The sequence below is a fragment of the Calidris pugnax genome, unplaced genomic scaffold, assembly GCF_001431845.1.
Source record: "Calidris pugnax isolate Ruff unplaced genomic scaffold, ASM143184v1 scaffold8, whole genome shotgun sequence".
Taxonomy (NCBI): Eukaryota; Metazoa; Chordata; class Aves; order Charadriiformes; family Scolopacidae; genus Calidris; species Calidris pugnax.
In genome coordinates, this window is record NW_015090830.1 from 4628234 (window position 1) to 4644454 (window position 16221).

General features: G+C 41.6%; 1 protein-coding gene across 4 annotated transcripts in view; it reads left to right on the forward strand.

Moving 5' to 3' along the window:
• Positions 1 to 16221, forward strand: part of TRIO (trio Rho guanine nucleotide exchange factor) — a 259879-nt gene that overhangs the window by 66040 nt on the left and 177618 nt on the right. For all 4 annotated transcript variants that reach the window (XR_001411877.1, XM_014940886.1, XM_014940885.1 and 1 more), the window contains exon 2: positions 10620 to 10694. Coding sequence is in view for 3 of the 4 variants with exons in the window: in XM_014940886.1 (XP_014796372.1) it covers positions 10620 to 10694 (75 nt within the window). In the remaining variant the exon portion in view is untranslated. The remainder of the gene's footprint in view (positions 1 to 10619; positions 10695 to 16221) is intronic.

The window sequence follows — 16221 nt, forward strand, 5'->3', positions numbered from 1 at the left end:
GCGACCCCAGCCACGGTTCTAACGTCACCCGCCAGCAAACGGGCCGGGCGCGGGGCGGCTCGCTCCCCCCGTGAAGGCGGGCGGGGAGGGAGGGAGGGAGGGAGAGGGGTTGCTGGTAGCAACCGCTCGCAAATTGCGAGTGAAATACCCAAGCTTTGATTCCCCGGAGCACTCCTCATTGCTATGCTTTTTTTTTGTGTTTTGTTTTTTTGGTTTTTTTTTTATTTATTTTTTTAAAGAATTGGTTCATTCTAACCAGTAGCATATGTTGATCAGCGTTTTAAAAAAAATCAGTAAAAAGATAAAAAAAAAGGAGAGCAGGGAGAACCTCTGATGTAAAACTTTATCCCCTCCATCCCGCTAATGCTTCCAACAGCCACCCATCTGAAGGTGAGGGCTGTGTAAAACAAGCTGCGGATGATTCTTTTTCTCTGTTGCTCGAATTAATATGAACTTGACTGGTTTTACGATGCAGCATGAAGAAAAGTGTCTCCCCCTTCCTCCTGACATCGATTTTTTTTTTTTTATTATTTATTTTTCATATGTGCACTGTGATGTAGTGGAGAAGCTCAAATTCATCCTACATTTCCTGTGTCTCGGTGCTCTCAGAGCTGGGGCTTCTCACAGCTCCAAACTAATAAAACAGGAATTGGAAGGAATGAGCGCTCTGCACAAATCAAGCTATTTGACATACATCTTGGTGCAAACTACTAGTTTTGCCACAGAAGGGATCTAAAATGTCATGCAAAAAAAAGGAAGGGAAGGGGGGGAGGAAGGAGTATTCAACAAAAAAACAGTTAAGCACTAATGTCTCCAAGTATGAATGTAAGCTAGTCTGATTTTTGCATGTGAATGTCCATAAGGTGATGAAAGTATTGGAAAACGTGTGCATATCTAAAAAAAAAAAAAGTGGAGAAAAAGAACAAAAAAAAAAATCAGTAAATGCCTAATCTTGGAGTCTATGAATGATAGGAAGCCCAAAACAGTACTTTGTGCTATAAAAAGGCATTTCTTCTGAAAAATATGCAGTCTGTTTCTTGGTATTTTTGATTGCTTTTGGGGCCGATGGAAATAGTTCTTCCTATTGTTGCTCAGGATAAAACAATGCAGGACAATTTTCAATCTGTTTTAGCTTGCTTATTTTTACTGCCCTTGCTGAAGTCTTCATCAATTTCAGTGTGGAAAGAGATTTCTCCAGATGGTGGTTTGGAACAAGAGCCAAAGGACATGATCTAAAATGTTATGTTCCAGCTGTTGCTGCACAGAATTTAGAAGCTACTGCCTTTCACTTGATCTGTGTTTTGAACAGAAAAATAAGTAAAATTGCTTACAGACCTTGTTGTGAAAACAACTCCATGTTAAACCAATACCAACCTGGTATTCTATGATTTTTTTAATAGGAGACTGGGTACACTCCTGATAGCCCTGACAGTGTAGACCCTTAAGCCATGAGTGTCTGCACCAATAGTGAACAGGGAAGGTATCTGACCGCAGTGAGAGCCATGTGCTACTGCTGTATTTGAACACCACTACACAAAGGTTTGCCATCTCAGCAGGGCGGTGGAGTATTGCAGCACTTAGAGACGGATGAGCAGGTCCCACCAAAACAAACGAACCCCCGACAATATCGGTAGGAAAGCAGGAGCAGATTGAACATCCCGAATGGATAGGTCAATTTAGGAACGCGGTTCCCCTCACTTCAAAGGGAGGAAACTGGTCAGATCTTGATTGTTTCATCTTAAGTTTCAATTGGAGAACGGACGTTTGTATTTCTGTCTTGCACATTTCATAGGATCAAAGGATAATTCAGGTTAGAAAGGACCTCATTACAAAATATGGATAACTCTAAGGTTCCGTTACCGAATTAAAAGGAAACCACAGATTTTTAACAGAGTGATTTAGTTTTCTTCAACTTAAGTTCTTAAGGCAGCTCTTCAACAAGTTTTGCATTTACACACCTGGTAGCCAATTTCCTGCTCTTTCTTAACTGAGGAATAGATGAGCGTGTAAGCTTCCAAGAAGAGGACAGTCACTCAGTGAATTTGATCTTATGGTAGTAACTTTTGTCCCACATCCCTCTACGACATCATGATCCCCCCATAATTTACAGTCAGGAGAGATGCGTCCATGTGTCAGCACAAACCACAGATCTGTAAAAATGGTAAGAGGGAACCTCTTACACTTAGCAAAAATGCCAAAAACTGAAAGTGGCTTAAAGAACTAGTAACCTAATGAATCTCATTTTCTTACTTCAAGGCAGTTTCTAAGCTGCCCATTTCTGTGAGGTCCAGCTGCCCTGTGGTAGCACTGCATACCAGCTCAGTACTGATGTCATGCAATTCCCTGAAGCACTTAGGAAGAGTGCATAGGATGCAAAACAAAACAGGAAGAGGAGGGACATTTCTGTGAGCTGTTGCGATGGTTTGAAGTGAGCGTTGGAAGGTATAGTGTTTTCTGATGAGTGGATCTTGAGGCTGATCAGAGCTGAAGGGAGTTAAAAGTGTGCTCACGTTGTACTCCTGGAATTGTTCTTGCTGTTAAATAAATAGCTATTAGCTACAAAAAAACAAACCAAAACAAACCCCCCAAACCCCCCAAAAACCACCAAAAAACTTGCATAAGCTCGTGACTGTGGCTGCTGGAACAACACTGAAATCTTGCCCCTATGGTTATATGCTTCTAAGCTGTGTCCTTATTGGAGTCACCTGGAGGCTTTAGAATCTGGACTGAGAAAAAGTGAATGAATAAATGATGAATGCCAAGGTTACTAATGTTGCCCAGTGATCTGTGTGTCATTTAAAAAAACCTGCTGATAGTTCCTCGTTTTCTCCTAAAAATAAAGATGTATATTCTTAAAGATGCTATGACAGGCATACTTAAAAGCTAGTGTTCCTCAGATGAATTGCCATTTTACCTTTTGAAACTGGTCATCTGCAAGCTCCCTAAGCTTCAGAGGAGAGAAGAGAATTGCAGTCTTTGCCATAATTTCCCTGAATTCTCTTGCTTTGTTGCAATGTGAAAGATGGTGTGAGATTGCTGAGCAGCATTGAATATAGGCAATGTCTATAATGGGAAGCGATAACAGTGCAGTTGGTGAATTGACAGCTCTGATTGCTCTATAAATCCTTTACTTGCATACAAAAGTTTGAATTTATGGTTAAGCCTACCATAAAATTGCAATTGGCATTTAAGGTACTTGAGTTAAAATCAAGACAAGCTGCCAGTAATCCCATACGTAGACTAACTTCAGTTACCCTTTGCCTCTCTTTGCCAGCCCTTTGGGTTGTATTCTTAATTACTGCTGGTTTTTTGCCTTTTTATGTTTTAAGAAAGTTCAGTTTTCTTTCTCACCTTTACCTCAGTAGTCTGATTTAATGTGTAAGCCCAAGGATTTGTGGAGTTTAGCAATCGTTTTTTCTGAATCTGATTGAAGGAAACAATGAAATAATTCTATTAATTTAGTCTGTACTGGTTTCTCTGTAGTAACTTCAGAGTAAGGATGTAAAAGACTTTACAAATGGCTGCTTGTGAATTTCCTCATATCCTGTTTAAAGTTATTTGTCATGGAATAATAGCATCTTTAGAAATTTGCCCACTGTCCTATTCTAAAAATGGCAAGATGGGAGAGTAGGAACCTGCTTTGTACTCTCCAGACACTTGAAAAACATGGGAGGTAGGGTATAAATTAACTTGCAGCTGAGGTTTATCATATATAGTTGTTAAGTTATAAACGAAGTTGAATAAACCTATGGATTTCCAGGATTTTAAATCAATGTCATCATCTTGTGATACGGGGGAGGAAAAAGGGTGAATAATAAAACCTTAATCAGCCTAATAATGCACTATTTTTATTATAGTTGATCTTCTTTATTCCTCTTTTTTTTTTTTACTTAATTAACTTGAAGGCAATTTCTCTTGAAATGTAGATAGGATGGCTTTACAATTGAAGGGAGGAATAGCTCAGATTTCAGAGTTATGTAGTGAGTATCTTTCGTGCTATGAAATAGAGGAAATGCTACACAGCAATATCTTGGATTCTTTTTGCTTAAATGTTGACCAGCTACAGTTTTGAGATTTTCTGTTGCAAGGTGAAGTTTGATCAACACAAGAGACCAGTGGATGCAAGGAGTTGCGCAGAATGCTTTATGGTTCCCTCTGTCTTCCCTTGATGCACAAAGTAGCTGCTTGGCTAGGAAAATGGTGTCTTCTCCTCCTGTCTGGAAGTTTTTTAATCTAGCAAATATTTCTTTCCAGTTATGACTAACCTAAATCAATCTGATTGTTACCTAACTCCCTGATTACCTGAACTGTGCCGTTAACGTAGCCGTTCCGAGTGCTGCTATTGCAGTTTCTATGTGTTTTTTTTACCTTCCTATAGAACTTAGCATAGTGTGTGGATTTTTGAGAAGACGCCTATCGGAGCAGGTCCTTTGAAATGAAGAGCGTACTCTGTTGGAAAATAACTCACTGAAGGACGTTTTTTCTGGTTCAGGGTGAGATTTCTGTCAAAGAAGAGGTGGGGATTAGAAGGCTGGTGGTGGAGGTAGCAGCCTGGCAGGTAAGGTACATGCTCACTGTCGATGACATGACACACGTAGTCATTCTTCTGGAGTCTGAAGAGAGCCTAAAACATTGATGTATTCAGGATTGAGCATGGCTTTTTTTCGTTTGTGCCCATGAAAAGGTCTTGGCGTTATGTTGTGAGGTAAAAAGCGGTTGTGTCCTTAAAAGTGTGTTTCCAGGGTGAGAGCATTCCCTTTTATTTTTTGTGTTTTTTCTAGCCACCTTTCAGAATAGTTTCAAGTCAGTTGTGTGTGACAGCAATGGATGAGTGCTTCGTCAACCTCTTAGCAAAGAGATGCTGCTCTTAGCCTCAATTTCCGAGTCTTTGCTGGCTTAATTTGTGTTTCTGTAATGCATGTTTGTTGCCATAACTGAATGATGCACATCACTGAACATACCTTCAAAGTAACAAAGAATTCTGTGTTCCTGGAGCAGTGATGCATCTTTGAGGAAGCTGTTTCCAACATTGTTTTTTTTATCACAGTTGTGTAATCAAACTGTTAGTTTTAAAGATGTGTTTAAGGCAATTTTATCAGCTCCTTTTAATTGCGTGGCTGACCAGTTACTGGTCATTGCAGTGCAAGATGATTGACAGAGTTAACCTTGTCTCCTGTCTCTGAAGGACATCTCAGCCTTAGACTAGCATTTGTCTTTGATGTGTGACCTCCCACACAGGGTACCCAGGTTCTGTCACTGCTGTAAAGGTGACTTGCTCGCTGTATTTCAGTGCCCGCGAGCAGTTTCAGCAAGTTGGGTGGACAGGGGAGCAGCAGAGTTATAGGGATGCTGTGATTTCCAGGCCAAAGGTGGCTACTTTACACTGGGGTACTCTCCTGTCTCCAAGGCAGGTGTCCATGCAGCCCTGCAGCCAGATCTTTGCCATGGGATGCAGGAACGCTTGCAGCGCAAGTGAGAGGGGGCTGTCCTGCCTGTTTGGGTAAAGGGCTCTCTGAAACCTCCCAGGGATGATACCGTCACCCAGGAATGCTGTCTTTTCATGGGTCTTTTAACTTCGATAAATTAATATATCGCAGCAAAATATCTCAGCCTCATACAGCATGAGAAAAAGGATTGGTAAGGACAGCTTAGTTTCTTAAAATTTGGCTGGCTCTGAAGATGTGGGAACACAGAGGAGGTGGTGTGTTTGTAGGAAAGACTTCTTCATTTTTGCCATGTATATATCTGTATAAAAAGTTTAGGTGGCTTTCTTTTCCTCCTTTCTCGCTAGCGTGTTTTAAAGATCTTTAGTTGTGTGATACAAAGTTTAAGTAACGGCTCAGTGATAACAGGCTCTGCTTTAGTAGAAGGAACAGGCTGCCCAGGGAGGTGGTGGAGTCACCATCCCTGTCTGTGTTTAAGGGCCATTTAGATGCAGTGCTAAGGGACATGGTGTAGGGGAGGACTTTGTAGAGTAGGGTAGATGGTTGGACTCGATGATCCCAAGGGTCTTTTCCAACCTAGACGATTCTATGATTCTAAGGCTCTACTGCTCTGACTCAGGGGACTGTGTAATTCTGAAAGCTTCATGGGGAGGGGGGAATCCTCTTAAATTGGAATGGACTACTCAGTTGTGTGTTACTTAACCTAGTGAAGCTGAATATTAATTAGCATAATTTGAGCTTCTTCCCTCTTGACTGGTAGTTAGGGAAAAGCGTCTGCATGATACATGAGCCAACAGAGGGACACGTGCTACCTATTGAGAATGTGAAACTGTAAAATGAGTATCCCTTTAATAGGTACTGAAAATATCAAGGGTGATTTTGATCAAGTGTGGCCAGCAGGTCTCGGGAGGTGATTCTGCCCCTCTACTCTGCTCTCGTGAGACCCCACCTGGAGTACTGTGTCCAGCTTTGGAGTCCTCAACCCAGAAAGGACATGGACTAGCTGGAACAGGTGCAGCAGAGGGCCACGAAGATGATCAGAGGGATGGAGCACCTCTCCTATGAGGACAGGCTGAGGGAGCTGGGATTGTTCAGCCTGGAGAAGAGAAGGCTCCGGGGAGACCTTATAGCGGCCTTTCAATACCTGAAGGGTGCCTATAGAAGAGCTGGGGAGGGACTCTTTGTCAGGAAGGGTAATGATAGGACAAGGGGAAACGGTTTTAAATTGGAAGAAAAAAGATTCAGATTAGATATCAGGAAGAAATTTTCTACTATGAGGGTGGTGAGACACTGGAACAGGTTGCCCAGGGAGGTTGTGGATGCCCCATCCCTGGAGGTGTTCAAGGCCAGGCTGGATGTGGCCTTGAGCAACCTGCTCTAGTGGGAGGTGTCCCTGCCCAGGGCAGGGGGGTTGGAACTCGATGATCTTTGAGGTCCCTTCCAACCCAAACCATTCTATGATTCTATGATTTTCCTGTTTCGGACTGAAATTATGTTGAAAAGATACTAGCGTAGTATCTATTACTAAAAAAGCACATTTTTAAAATTAAAACGCCTTACTACGGGAGCAGCAGAGAGGTGCGGCCGGGGGTGCGGGGGGCTCTCCCGCCTGCGCCCCCTCCCTCCTCCCCGCGCGGGCTCGGCGGGTGCCGTGCGGGTGCCGTGCGGGTGCCGTGCGGGTGCCGTGCGGGTGCCGTGCGGGTGCCGTGCGGGTGCCGTGCGGGTGCCGTGCGGGTGCCGTGCGGGTGCCGTGCGGGTGCCGTGCGGGTGCCGTGCGGGTGCCGTGCGGGTGCCGTGCGGGTGCCGTGCGGGTGCCGTGCGGGTGCCGTGCGGGTGCCGTGCGGGTGCCGTGCGGGTGCCGTGCGGGTGCCGGGGCTGCGGGCACTGCGGCGGCGGGGATGACATCACCCCCAGCAGCATGTGATGCAGCCGGCTGGCGCGGAGGATGCCGAGCTGGGTAGGGGAGAGATCCGTGCAGATATTTATGGCATTGCGTTTGTGTGCGGTAAATGCCTCGCAATTTCTTCTTTATGACATTAAATCCTCAGAATCGCAAATGTTTTTGTGGTGTAGAGGCTTAAAAAAAAAAAAAAAGGCGGGGGGATCCACCCCAAGCCGTTAAGACCTGCTTATAGTCCTGATTTTTTGTGGGTTTTAAATTTTTTTTTTATTTATTTATTATTCCTCTGTCAGAGATAAAAATATGATACTTTCTTGCCACATTGACCCTCTTTGCTCCCCAGCATTCTTCCATCGATTGTAATCCCCCCAGTCTTTTCAGTTAAGCTTCAGCACTGCAGAACTGGAATAAAAATAGGCTGTTTAGAGCAGCAGGAGTATGGTAATCCAAGGCAGTCAGCCTTAAGGATGTGCAGATCCAGAACATGAGCCAAGCGCTAACGTATTTGCTGGGGTGTTTACCTTGAGCAGCCCCTTAATAATCGAATAGATGTGAGCTAAATGTTTCTTGCTTCTTACAAGCCGCAGGCAAAGTGAAATGTGCAGCTACTGCGCATCGTCTGACCTGAAGTAGTTTAAGGGCTTAGAAATCTGAGCAAGCAGTTGTGATAACGTCAGTGTCTCAGGTAATTTTGGGCTAAGATAGACAGCAAAGTACAGCACTAGTTTCTGCATGCATTTTAGGTGAGGAGAAAGTGTTTTCTACCTCTAAATTTACTGTTAAGAAAAGGAATCGCCATGGTTGATATGAAAGCTGAGCATGCTAAGCTTATGGTAGGTAACTCAAAGCACCTTAAAAAAAAACAACAACTCTGGAAGTGTGCCTGTATGTCGTAACAGTCAACTGAAGCCCAAATATTTCAAGGTGGAAAAAAGGTATTTGCAGTCTTTTTAAGAAAATCTCAGGCTTAAATAACTCATCTAAAATCGTGTTTAAAGCGTTAGTCCCTACTAAATGGAAACTTAGTAGGAAGAAAACTGTAGGCAGTTTCAGTGAAAGGCTGATAACCCGTAGCCAGTACTCTGGGGGAAGGAATAATCTGACACCCCTGAAAGTCTAAGTGCAAACGTGAAAGAAATAGCTGTGTCCCTCCGCTTTGTCAGTCTGGAGTTGCTGTGTAATTGCATAATATGTGTAGAAAGTTTCCATGCAGCATGGTTATCCGAGGAACCAGTTTTCCTGGTCTAGCCTTTCTGAGAATGTGTATAAAATTTTGGGTTTTTTTTTTGGTTTATGGTGTTCGTGGAAAAACAGGGAACTAGCCATTGGCTGGAAGGGGATTTCTTCAGTTTTGTTTGTCATCTGTAGGTGTGGACACAGTGTCCTGGTTGAACCCTTCAGTTACAGTGAACTGGAGGGACCTTGCCTTGACCTATATACATGTCATTGCTGGCAGACATTTGTCTAAATGCATTTTTAAAAAATCCCCAGAGGTGGATAGTCCCTAGTTTTCCACAGGCAATCCCATGTCATGCTTCACGGTTCTTTCCTTTACAAAACTTTCTACTGTCTAAAGTAAACTTCTTGGTGGTGGTGATTGTTGCCACCACTGGACTTTTGAGGGCTGCTACCATGTCTCCACTCAGTTCTTCAGATGAAACAGTGTCATTCGGTCTAGTCCTTCCTCATAGCTCATGACGTGTAAACACCTGGCCATCTTTGTCCCTTGGGTGTTCTGTTTGGTGTGTCCTGGATCTGTTTTGAAGGGTAGTGCCCATAATTATATACTTTAGTGACACAGAATTATCAGTATTGCTGGCTGGATTAGAAAACTTGTCATGTAATTTACATACATGATGCCCTTATTTGTAAATCTTATGTTACTTGATGACATCAGTATGATACCTTCAGGTTTTTGCTCTGAACTGCACAGCTCTTTCATTAAAGCTCAGAGCCTGGGACCAAAGGATATAAAACATTTGAATATTTTTGAGGAGGAAGAGAAATGATGACCTCCCTGCTGGGCATCACTTACAGCGTCTGCTGCCATCTCTGGAGGGATTGTGGCCCTTTTGCACAGAGGAAGGACAGAATATTTTAGAAAAGACTGCCATGTGTATACCAGAGCTTGCTCTTGTAAGATTTCCCTGAAACTATAAAAAAACAAGCAGCTTATCTTACCATCTAAATAACTCAAACTGTTGATTTTAAGAAACACAACTATGTTGTACCAGGCTTCTTGGGCTGTTCTTACTTAACAGCACTTCTGGGCTTCAACTGTGATAAAGTAGTAAGTGCTTCCCTTTCAGCCCAAAGAGGGTGGGTACTTCAGAAATGAGATTTTTTTAAAAAAGCACGTGAATAACAGAGAGACTGGGAAGAATGGACAGTTAGTTGGAGTGGGGTTACAAAACCACCCAATTTTTTTAAGATGAACAAGGTTGGGCCAAAAGGGACCAATTCTGTATTATACAGGTCAATATGGAATATAAGGTCATAAATAAAATGCTTCCTTATGTCTGTATTGTTAAAGAAGGGAGAAGTTTAGAATATGGCCACGGAGCTGTAATGGCAGTAGAGAGGAGGGACAAGCTGGTGGTGAGCTGCTTTGCAACATTGACTGTAATCGGTCACCCCCAGGGACCAGTTCAAACTCTTGTGTGTGTAGAGTTAAATTGACAGAGTGTGCTCTGTGTTACAAAAATGCTGCTTCTGTCAGGAACCAGAAAGGGCACGGATGAGAGCTTTGTCTCCCAATTCTGCTTACAGAAGTGGTGCAAGGAAAGTGGTGTTGAAATAGTATAGGGTTTTTTTGGGGGTGGGTTTTTTTGGTTTGAGTCGTAATTGCTGTAAAAGGTATCTACTCTTCTTAGCGTGGTATTATTCCTCTCTGCTGGAACAAAAAATGAAAGCAGGAGTTGGAATGCCTAAAAGCAACACAATCCAACTGATAGTTTTTATTTACTGATGATAAAGGCTAATTCCAGTATCCTGTTTTCTACTGAGGCTTGCTAATAGACCATGCTGTTTGTGTTAAGCTAGTCAAAGCAATGACTTGTTCATTAATATATTGTACAAATTTAGGTGGTGATTTTTGGTATGTGTGGTTTTTTTGTTTTGTTTTTGCAACCTGTTACTGTAAGGTTATCTTAATTCCTGTAATCATAACGTGCAGTTGTAATCCAAAGGTAAATGTTATAGAGTGCGTTTATTAAACGTAGAGGTTGAGCTTGTCTGAATTTCTGACTAATTACCTTGTCCTTTCCTTTTTTAAGGGTTTCGCAAAAATGATGAAATGAAGGCTATGGAAGTATTGCCAATTTTAAAGGAAAAAGTTGCATACCTTTCAGGTACAGTTATTTTCTTTTCTTGTGGAATGCCTAACTGTGATGTTAGTTACATGTAAAATGGCATTTTAAATACTTTAAATATCATTAGAAAAGTCATGGGTAGCACCTAAAAGCTAGGGTAGGACCTATTCCAATTGGGTATCCCAAACGTAACATGAGTATTGTGAAAAGATCTGTAATAAACAAGCTATGTGTGTTGCTGAATGTGGAACATACTGCTTGTTATCATCCCAGTTGTGTCCTGTTCCCCCTGCATATCCACAACATTACTTAGAATAACCTTCTGTACTATAGTCATATTCCTTCTCTTATTTCTGCTTCTTCTGCTGGAGAGTTTTACAGAGATGGCTTTGTTACTGACCCCTCTGAAGCACTACATAAATATCTCTTGTTGCAGAAGTGAAATTTCAGCACGTATCCTTTGAAGCACAGTTAATATCTTCACGGTGAAATGATTTAGTATCTAATTTTAGCTATCTCCAGCATACACCTTTCAGCTGGTTGGTTACTTAATGAGGAATAGCAGTGGATTTAAAAGTGAGGTTTAGATGAATGAATATCATAACATATTCTATAACTTGATAAGTAACTTTACTTGATGGACTGATAGCTGAGGTGCTTATTTTTGGGAACTGCATTTTGGGTGTGACTTTCTAAAGTAAGTACTTCCAAATTTGTTGGGATTAAACATCATCGTTCTCTTTGCCATAATCTTAGTTTCAGATTTAGAGGACAGCCTCGTATTTGAAAGGAGGGGGTTTTGGATAAGTAATTTTTCAAGAACACCAAAAATAAAGCTCTTATCTGTAAATATTAAAACATACAAAATGATCCCTGAAATTGCATTCTAGAGATTTGCTGTGCATAGATGCTGATGCTTGCAAGTACAGTGTGTGGTTCACAGTATTTCATCCTGTCCACTCTGCCGAGTCAAGCAGAGGTGTAAAGCAAAAAAAGTTGTTTGTGTGTTTGTTGTATTATTATTTTTTTTTAAGGTCCTGGCAACTCTAATAAGTGATACAACAGACTGTGCAGAGCCAGTTTTCCTCCTAGTGTAGAAATCCTGATTCTTCTGCTTGTGAATTTTAGTGGTGGTAAAGGCTTGCTTACAACTATATTTTCATAGGGAAAGAAGATGAGAGAAGGGAGTGAAGCCCAATATTTCAATCCCTCATCACCCTTTTTTGTACCTTGTTTTGTGACACTTAATGAAAATATAGTCAGTTTCCATTCAGTTTCCATTCCAAAACCTCTGAATTTCTAGGTTGTCCTGAGCTTAGTTTAGACCCCTTAAAAGGGATCTGAAAGATGATAGATGTTCTCTATTCTTAATTTGTAAGCATGTGGCATTCTCAGAAGGCATTAATTCAGTGACAGTGAAGTGGGCCAAATGAAAGCTGAAGATAAATTCAAGGGGAGATGATGGATTCTGAACTGGAGCAGATGAGGTCCAGACAGGAAGAAGTGGTTGCCAACTTGCCTGTGTGAAGGTAGCAGCTTCTGACAGGAGAATGGAGCAGGCAGCTGTGGGCTGCAAGGCTGGCTGGAGCTGATCTGCCAAAATTTGTAGTTTCACATCTCCATTGCATGAAATTGAAATACCTTAGCAGTGCAAGTGATTTAAAAACAACAAGAACCCACAACAAAACAAACAAACATACACTCCTACACCCACACACCTCCCTTTTCCCCAACAGAACTACTATGACTGCTGGGGCTGTTTGTGGAACTAGAACTGTCAAGCTTTATACTTGGGAACACAAAGGTGAGGAAGACTCTTGGATTACTGACTGAGAGGCTTTCAGTGTACATCGCATTTTTTAGTTTTGTTTTGTTGTTTGTTTTTTTCTTCAGAAGTACAACTCTTGCTCAAGTACTTGGTTTTAATATTTGTAAGCACAATAACTGGTTAAAGTCTGTAAAGTAGGACAGATTTATTGTGGATATCTCTACTAAAACTTCTATCTGAAGGCTACTCTGTTATCTCTACTAAAAACTCTAACAGCCCCCTTAAGCCTAAGGAATCCACAAACATCACTATAATTTTTGTATTTTTGTTCTCCCTTATTTATATTGGAGTTCAGGTAGAGTTGTTGCACCATGTTTGTTGTTGATTGTCAAGTACCTTCTCAAGTAGAAATAAAGAATGACAATCAACACTGAAAAAAAAAAAAGGTTCCTTTTCATAGGGCAGGAAAGTTACACAAACAATACAGTCTGAAGACAATTCATGGAGTGTTTGAGATCCTAAGTTCAGTTCCCTGGTCTTTTCTCTGGTTTTCTCTGCTAAGACCTTCCTTCTCCAAGGTAAATGAGTATACAGTATGGACTGTACAGCAGTATATTCACCTGTGTGTTCTTAGCATACTAAAGACACTGATCTTTCCACAGTGCTGACTTTCTTAAGAATTTAAGAAACCAGCTTATTGTGAGATGGACATATGAGGGTGAGCCATCTTACGGAGAGACCTGGGCAGGATGGAAGAGTGGGCTAGCAAGAACAGTATGAAGTTTAACAGAGGCAGGTACAGAGTCCTGCAACAGGGTCAGAATAACCAAAGTACAGTACAGGCTAGAATGTGTGTGGCTGAGGAGCAGCCTTGCTGAAAGGGACCTGGGGGTCCTGGTGGACAAAAGACTGAATATAAGTCAGTAGTGTGCTGCTGCAGCAACAAAGGCAAATCGGATCCTGGGCTGCATCCACAGGAACATTACTAGCAGAGATAGATGTGATCATTCCATTGTGCTCAGAGCAGCTACTTGAGGCTACACCTGGATTATTGTCTCCAGTTCTGGTCACCACAGTTAAACAAAGACACGGGCAGACTGGAGAGGGTCTACAGGAGGGCCATGAAGATCATGAAATGGCTGGAGAACCTACGTGATGAGAAAAGACTGAAGGAGTTAGGTCTTTTCTCCCTGGAGAAGAGAAGGCTCAGGGGGTACCCCATCACAGTACTCCAGTACTTAAAGGGCAGCCACAAGGAGGACAGAAACTCTGTTTTCACAAGGAGTCACATGGAGAAGACAAGGGGCAACAAGTACAAGTTGCACCAAAAGAGGTTTCATCTCGATATAGGAAAGAGGGCAGATTTAGATTAGATATTAGGCCCATCACAGTACTCCAGTACTTAAAGGGCAGCCACAAGGAGGACAGAAACTCTGTTTTCACAAGGAGTCACATGGAGAAGACAAGGGGCAACAAGTACAAGTTGCACCAAAAGAGGTTTCATCTCGATATAGGAAAGAGGGCAGATTTAGATTAGATATTAGGAAGAAATTATTTACTTTGAGGTTGGTGAGACACTGAAACAGCTTTTCCAGAGAAGTTGTGGATGCCCTGTCACTAGAGGTGTTCAAAGCTGGGCTGGATGGGGCCTTAAGTAACCTGGTCTAGTGGAAGGTGTCCCTGCCCATGGCAGGGGTATTGGAACTAGATGATCTTTAACCCAAAATGATTCTTCCAACCCAAACCATTTTATCATTCTATAAAAGAAAATTTTTTATAGTGATAACTGTCATCCATGGGAACAACTTCCTCAGGGACATGGTGCAGTCCTCATCCCTGAAGGTTTTCAAGATATGATTGGACAGGGTGCTAGGTAATCTCATTCAGTCTCCCTTTCCCATGAAATGTAGGACCAGATAGTCTTTCAAGGGCACTTCCAGCCTGGGCTATTCTGTGATTATTCTGTCGTTCTATGAGAAGTTTGAATATGGAGTCATCGCTGAAGGAGTTGCTGGAAATTCTGAGATCTCAGCTCCACCACGCTTTTGGGATCCCACTGCAGCCTTTCTACCTGCATTATTGCTCCTGATTCCAGCACCAGACTATTTCTACCATAGGTATCTCCTAAGCCATTCATGAGATGATGTTTTGATACAATCAGAAATCTTGGAGTTTTAATCAAGTAAAAGCCCTTGATAACAGATACCTCCCACTGAGGTACTATTTTTATCCCAAATGTACTATGTTGTCACAGAACTGAATTTATGAGAGTTTTCTACCTCTTCAATTTGTGCTAGCCAGAGTTAGGCTGTAATTCTAAATTGCTTTTTTTTTCAGCCTTTGCTTTTCATTTACTCCTTTCATTTGTTTTCAAGTGGGTATAATTAACATATCTACTCAACATAATTTCTTTTTCATTGTACAGTCTGAGTACTTCATCACTTTTAAAAAAACTATTTCAGTAGTTGCTTTTCCTCTGCCACAAATCACAGATCTGAGGTGATTCACTTTTGTTTTCTGCTCCACCACCACAATCCAGTTTAAGCCCCTTTATTGAGCTGTTAATGGTGTGGTTTTTTTAAATGAAAAAAATTAGTAGACATTTCATAATTTAGCATATCTGAAGATGTATTTAGATGGATGAGAATTCTTTCTCTTCACCTTTATTATCTGTAGCACCAGCCACAGGAGTTTAAAAAAAATAATTAAAAGGTGAATTTAGAACTAAATTCTGTGCAACAAACAATGTATAAATGAGGAATATGGTGTAGACAGGTCATCTGGACTTGTTTAAAGTCTGCGTGCTCCTTGCATATCTTAAAATATGTTAGTGTAGCTGTGATGCTCAAATTGCTAAAGAACAGTGAAGTTAATGATTGGGAAGGCAGTCGGAGCGAGAAGGAGAGATGTAGTCTCTGAGAATTCAAACCTGAAAAAGATCTTGAAGCGTGTATTTTTTTTCTAGGGCAGGAGGCAAGGAAGTGCAGATGAACAAATACTTCTGTGAAGTATTGTGAAATATATCTTGTTCTGTGTAGACTGATAACTTCAGTCCCAAAGCTCACCAAGCTAGCCTGAATTCTGTTGTCTGTACATATTGATTCTGGAATAAATTCTGAATGGGAAGTACTTGTCCTTCATGAAACCAGTCTGATGTTCTAGACTGCTTTATCTTGCATTGGCCAAAGTAAAAAAATAACTTGATGTGTAGAATGCAAATGCTCGGGTGCAGCTTCACTGTGCATCCTGAGTTGTTTTTCTAAAATTGCCAATGAAATAGCCATGAAGTATGGATGGAATCTCGGATGCGATTTTTTTTGTTCAGTTAAAGTTGAAGTCTGTTGAAGTACAGATACTCTTACATCTCCATGCATACTTGTATAAAGAGAAGTATTTTCTTCAAGGTGCAATTTTCTTGGCTTCATATGAAAAACAGCACTTGATAACTTGTCCTGCTTTTCACCACCGTTTAGCTTTACCTAAGTACTTTGAGACTAGGTAAAAAGGCATTTCCTGGAAAAACTGCACTGCTCAGCCTGTTAGGTATTTTGGACCATTGACAAGACTGTTATTAGTGATGTGCACTAGACAGAAGTGATTCATGTTGGGTGACTCGTGAGTTGATCAGCTACTCACGTGACACATCTTGGAATACACAGAGAGAATATCTTGGTGGAGGTTTAGCATAAAAGGAAAGGGTAAAAACAGAAGTCTCACTGATGAAAGTAGTAGCTTAATATAGTTTTGTTAAACCAAGGCAAATAGTGGGTTGAGCTGGTTAAAGATGACTGAGAGACA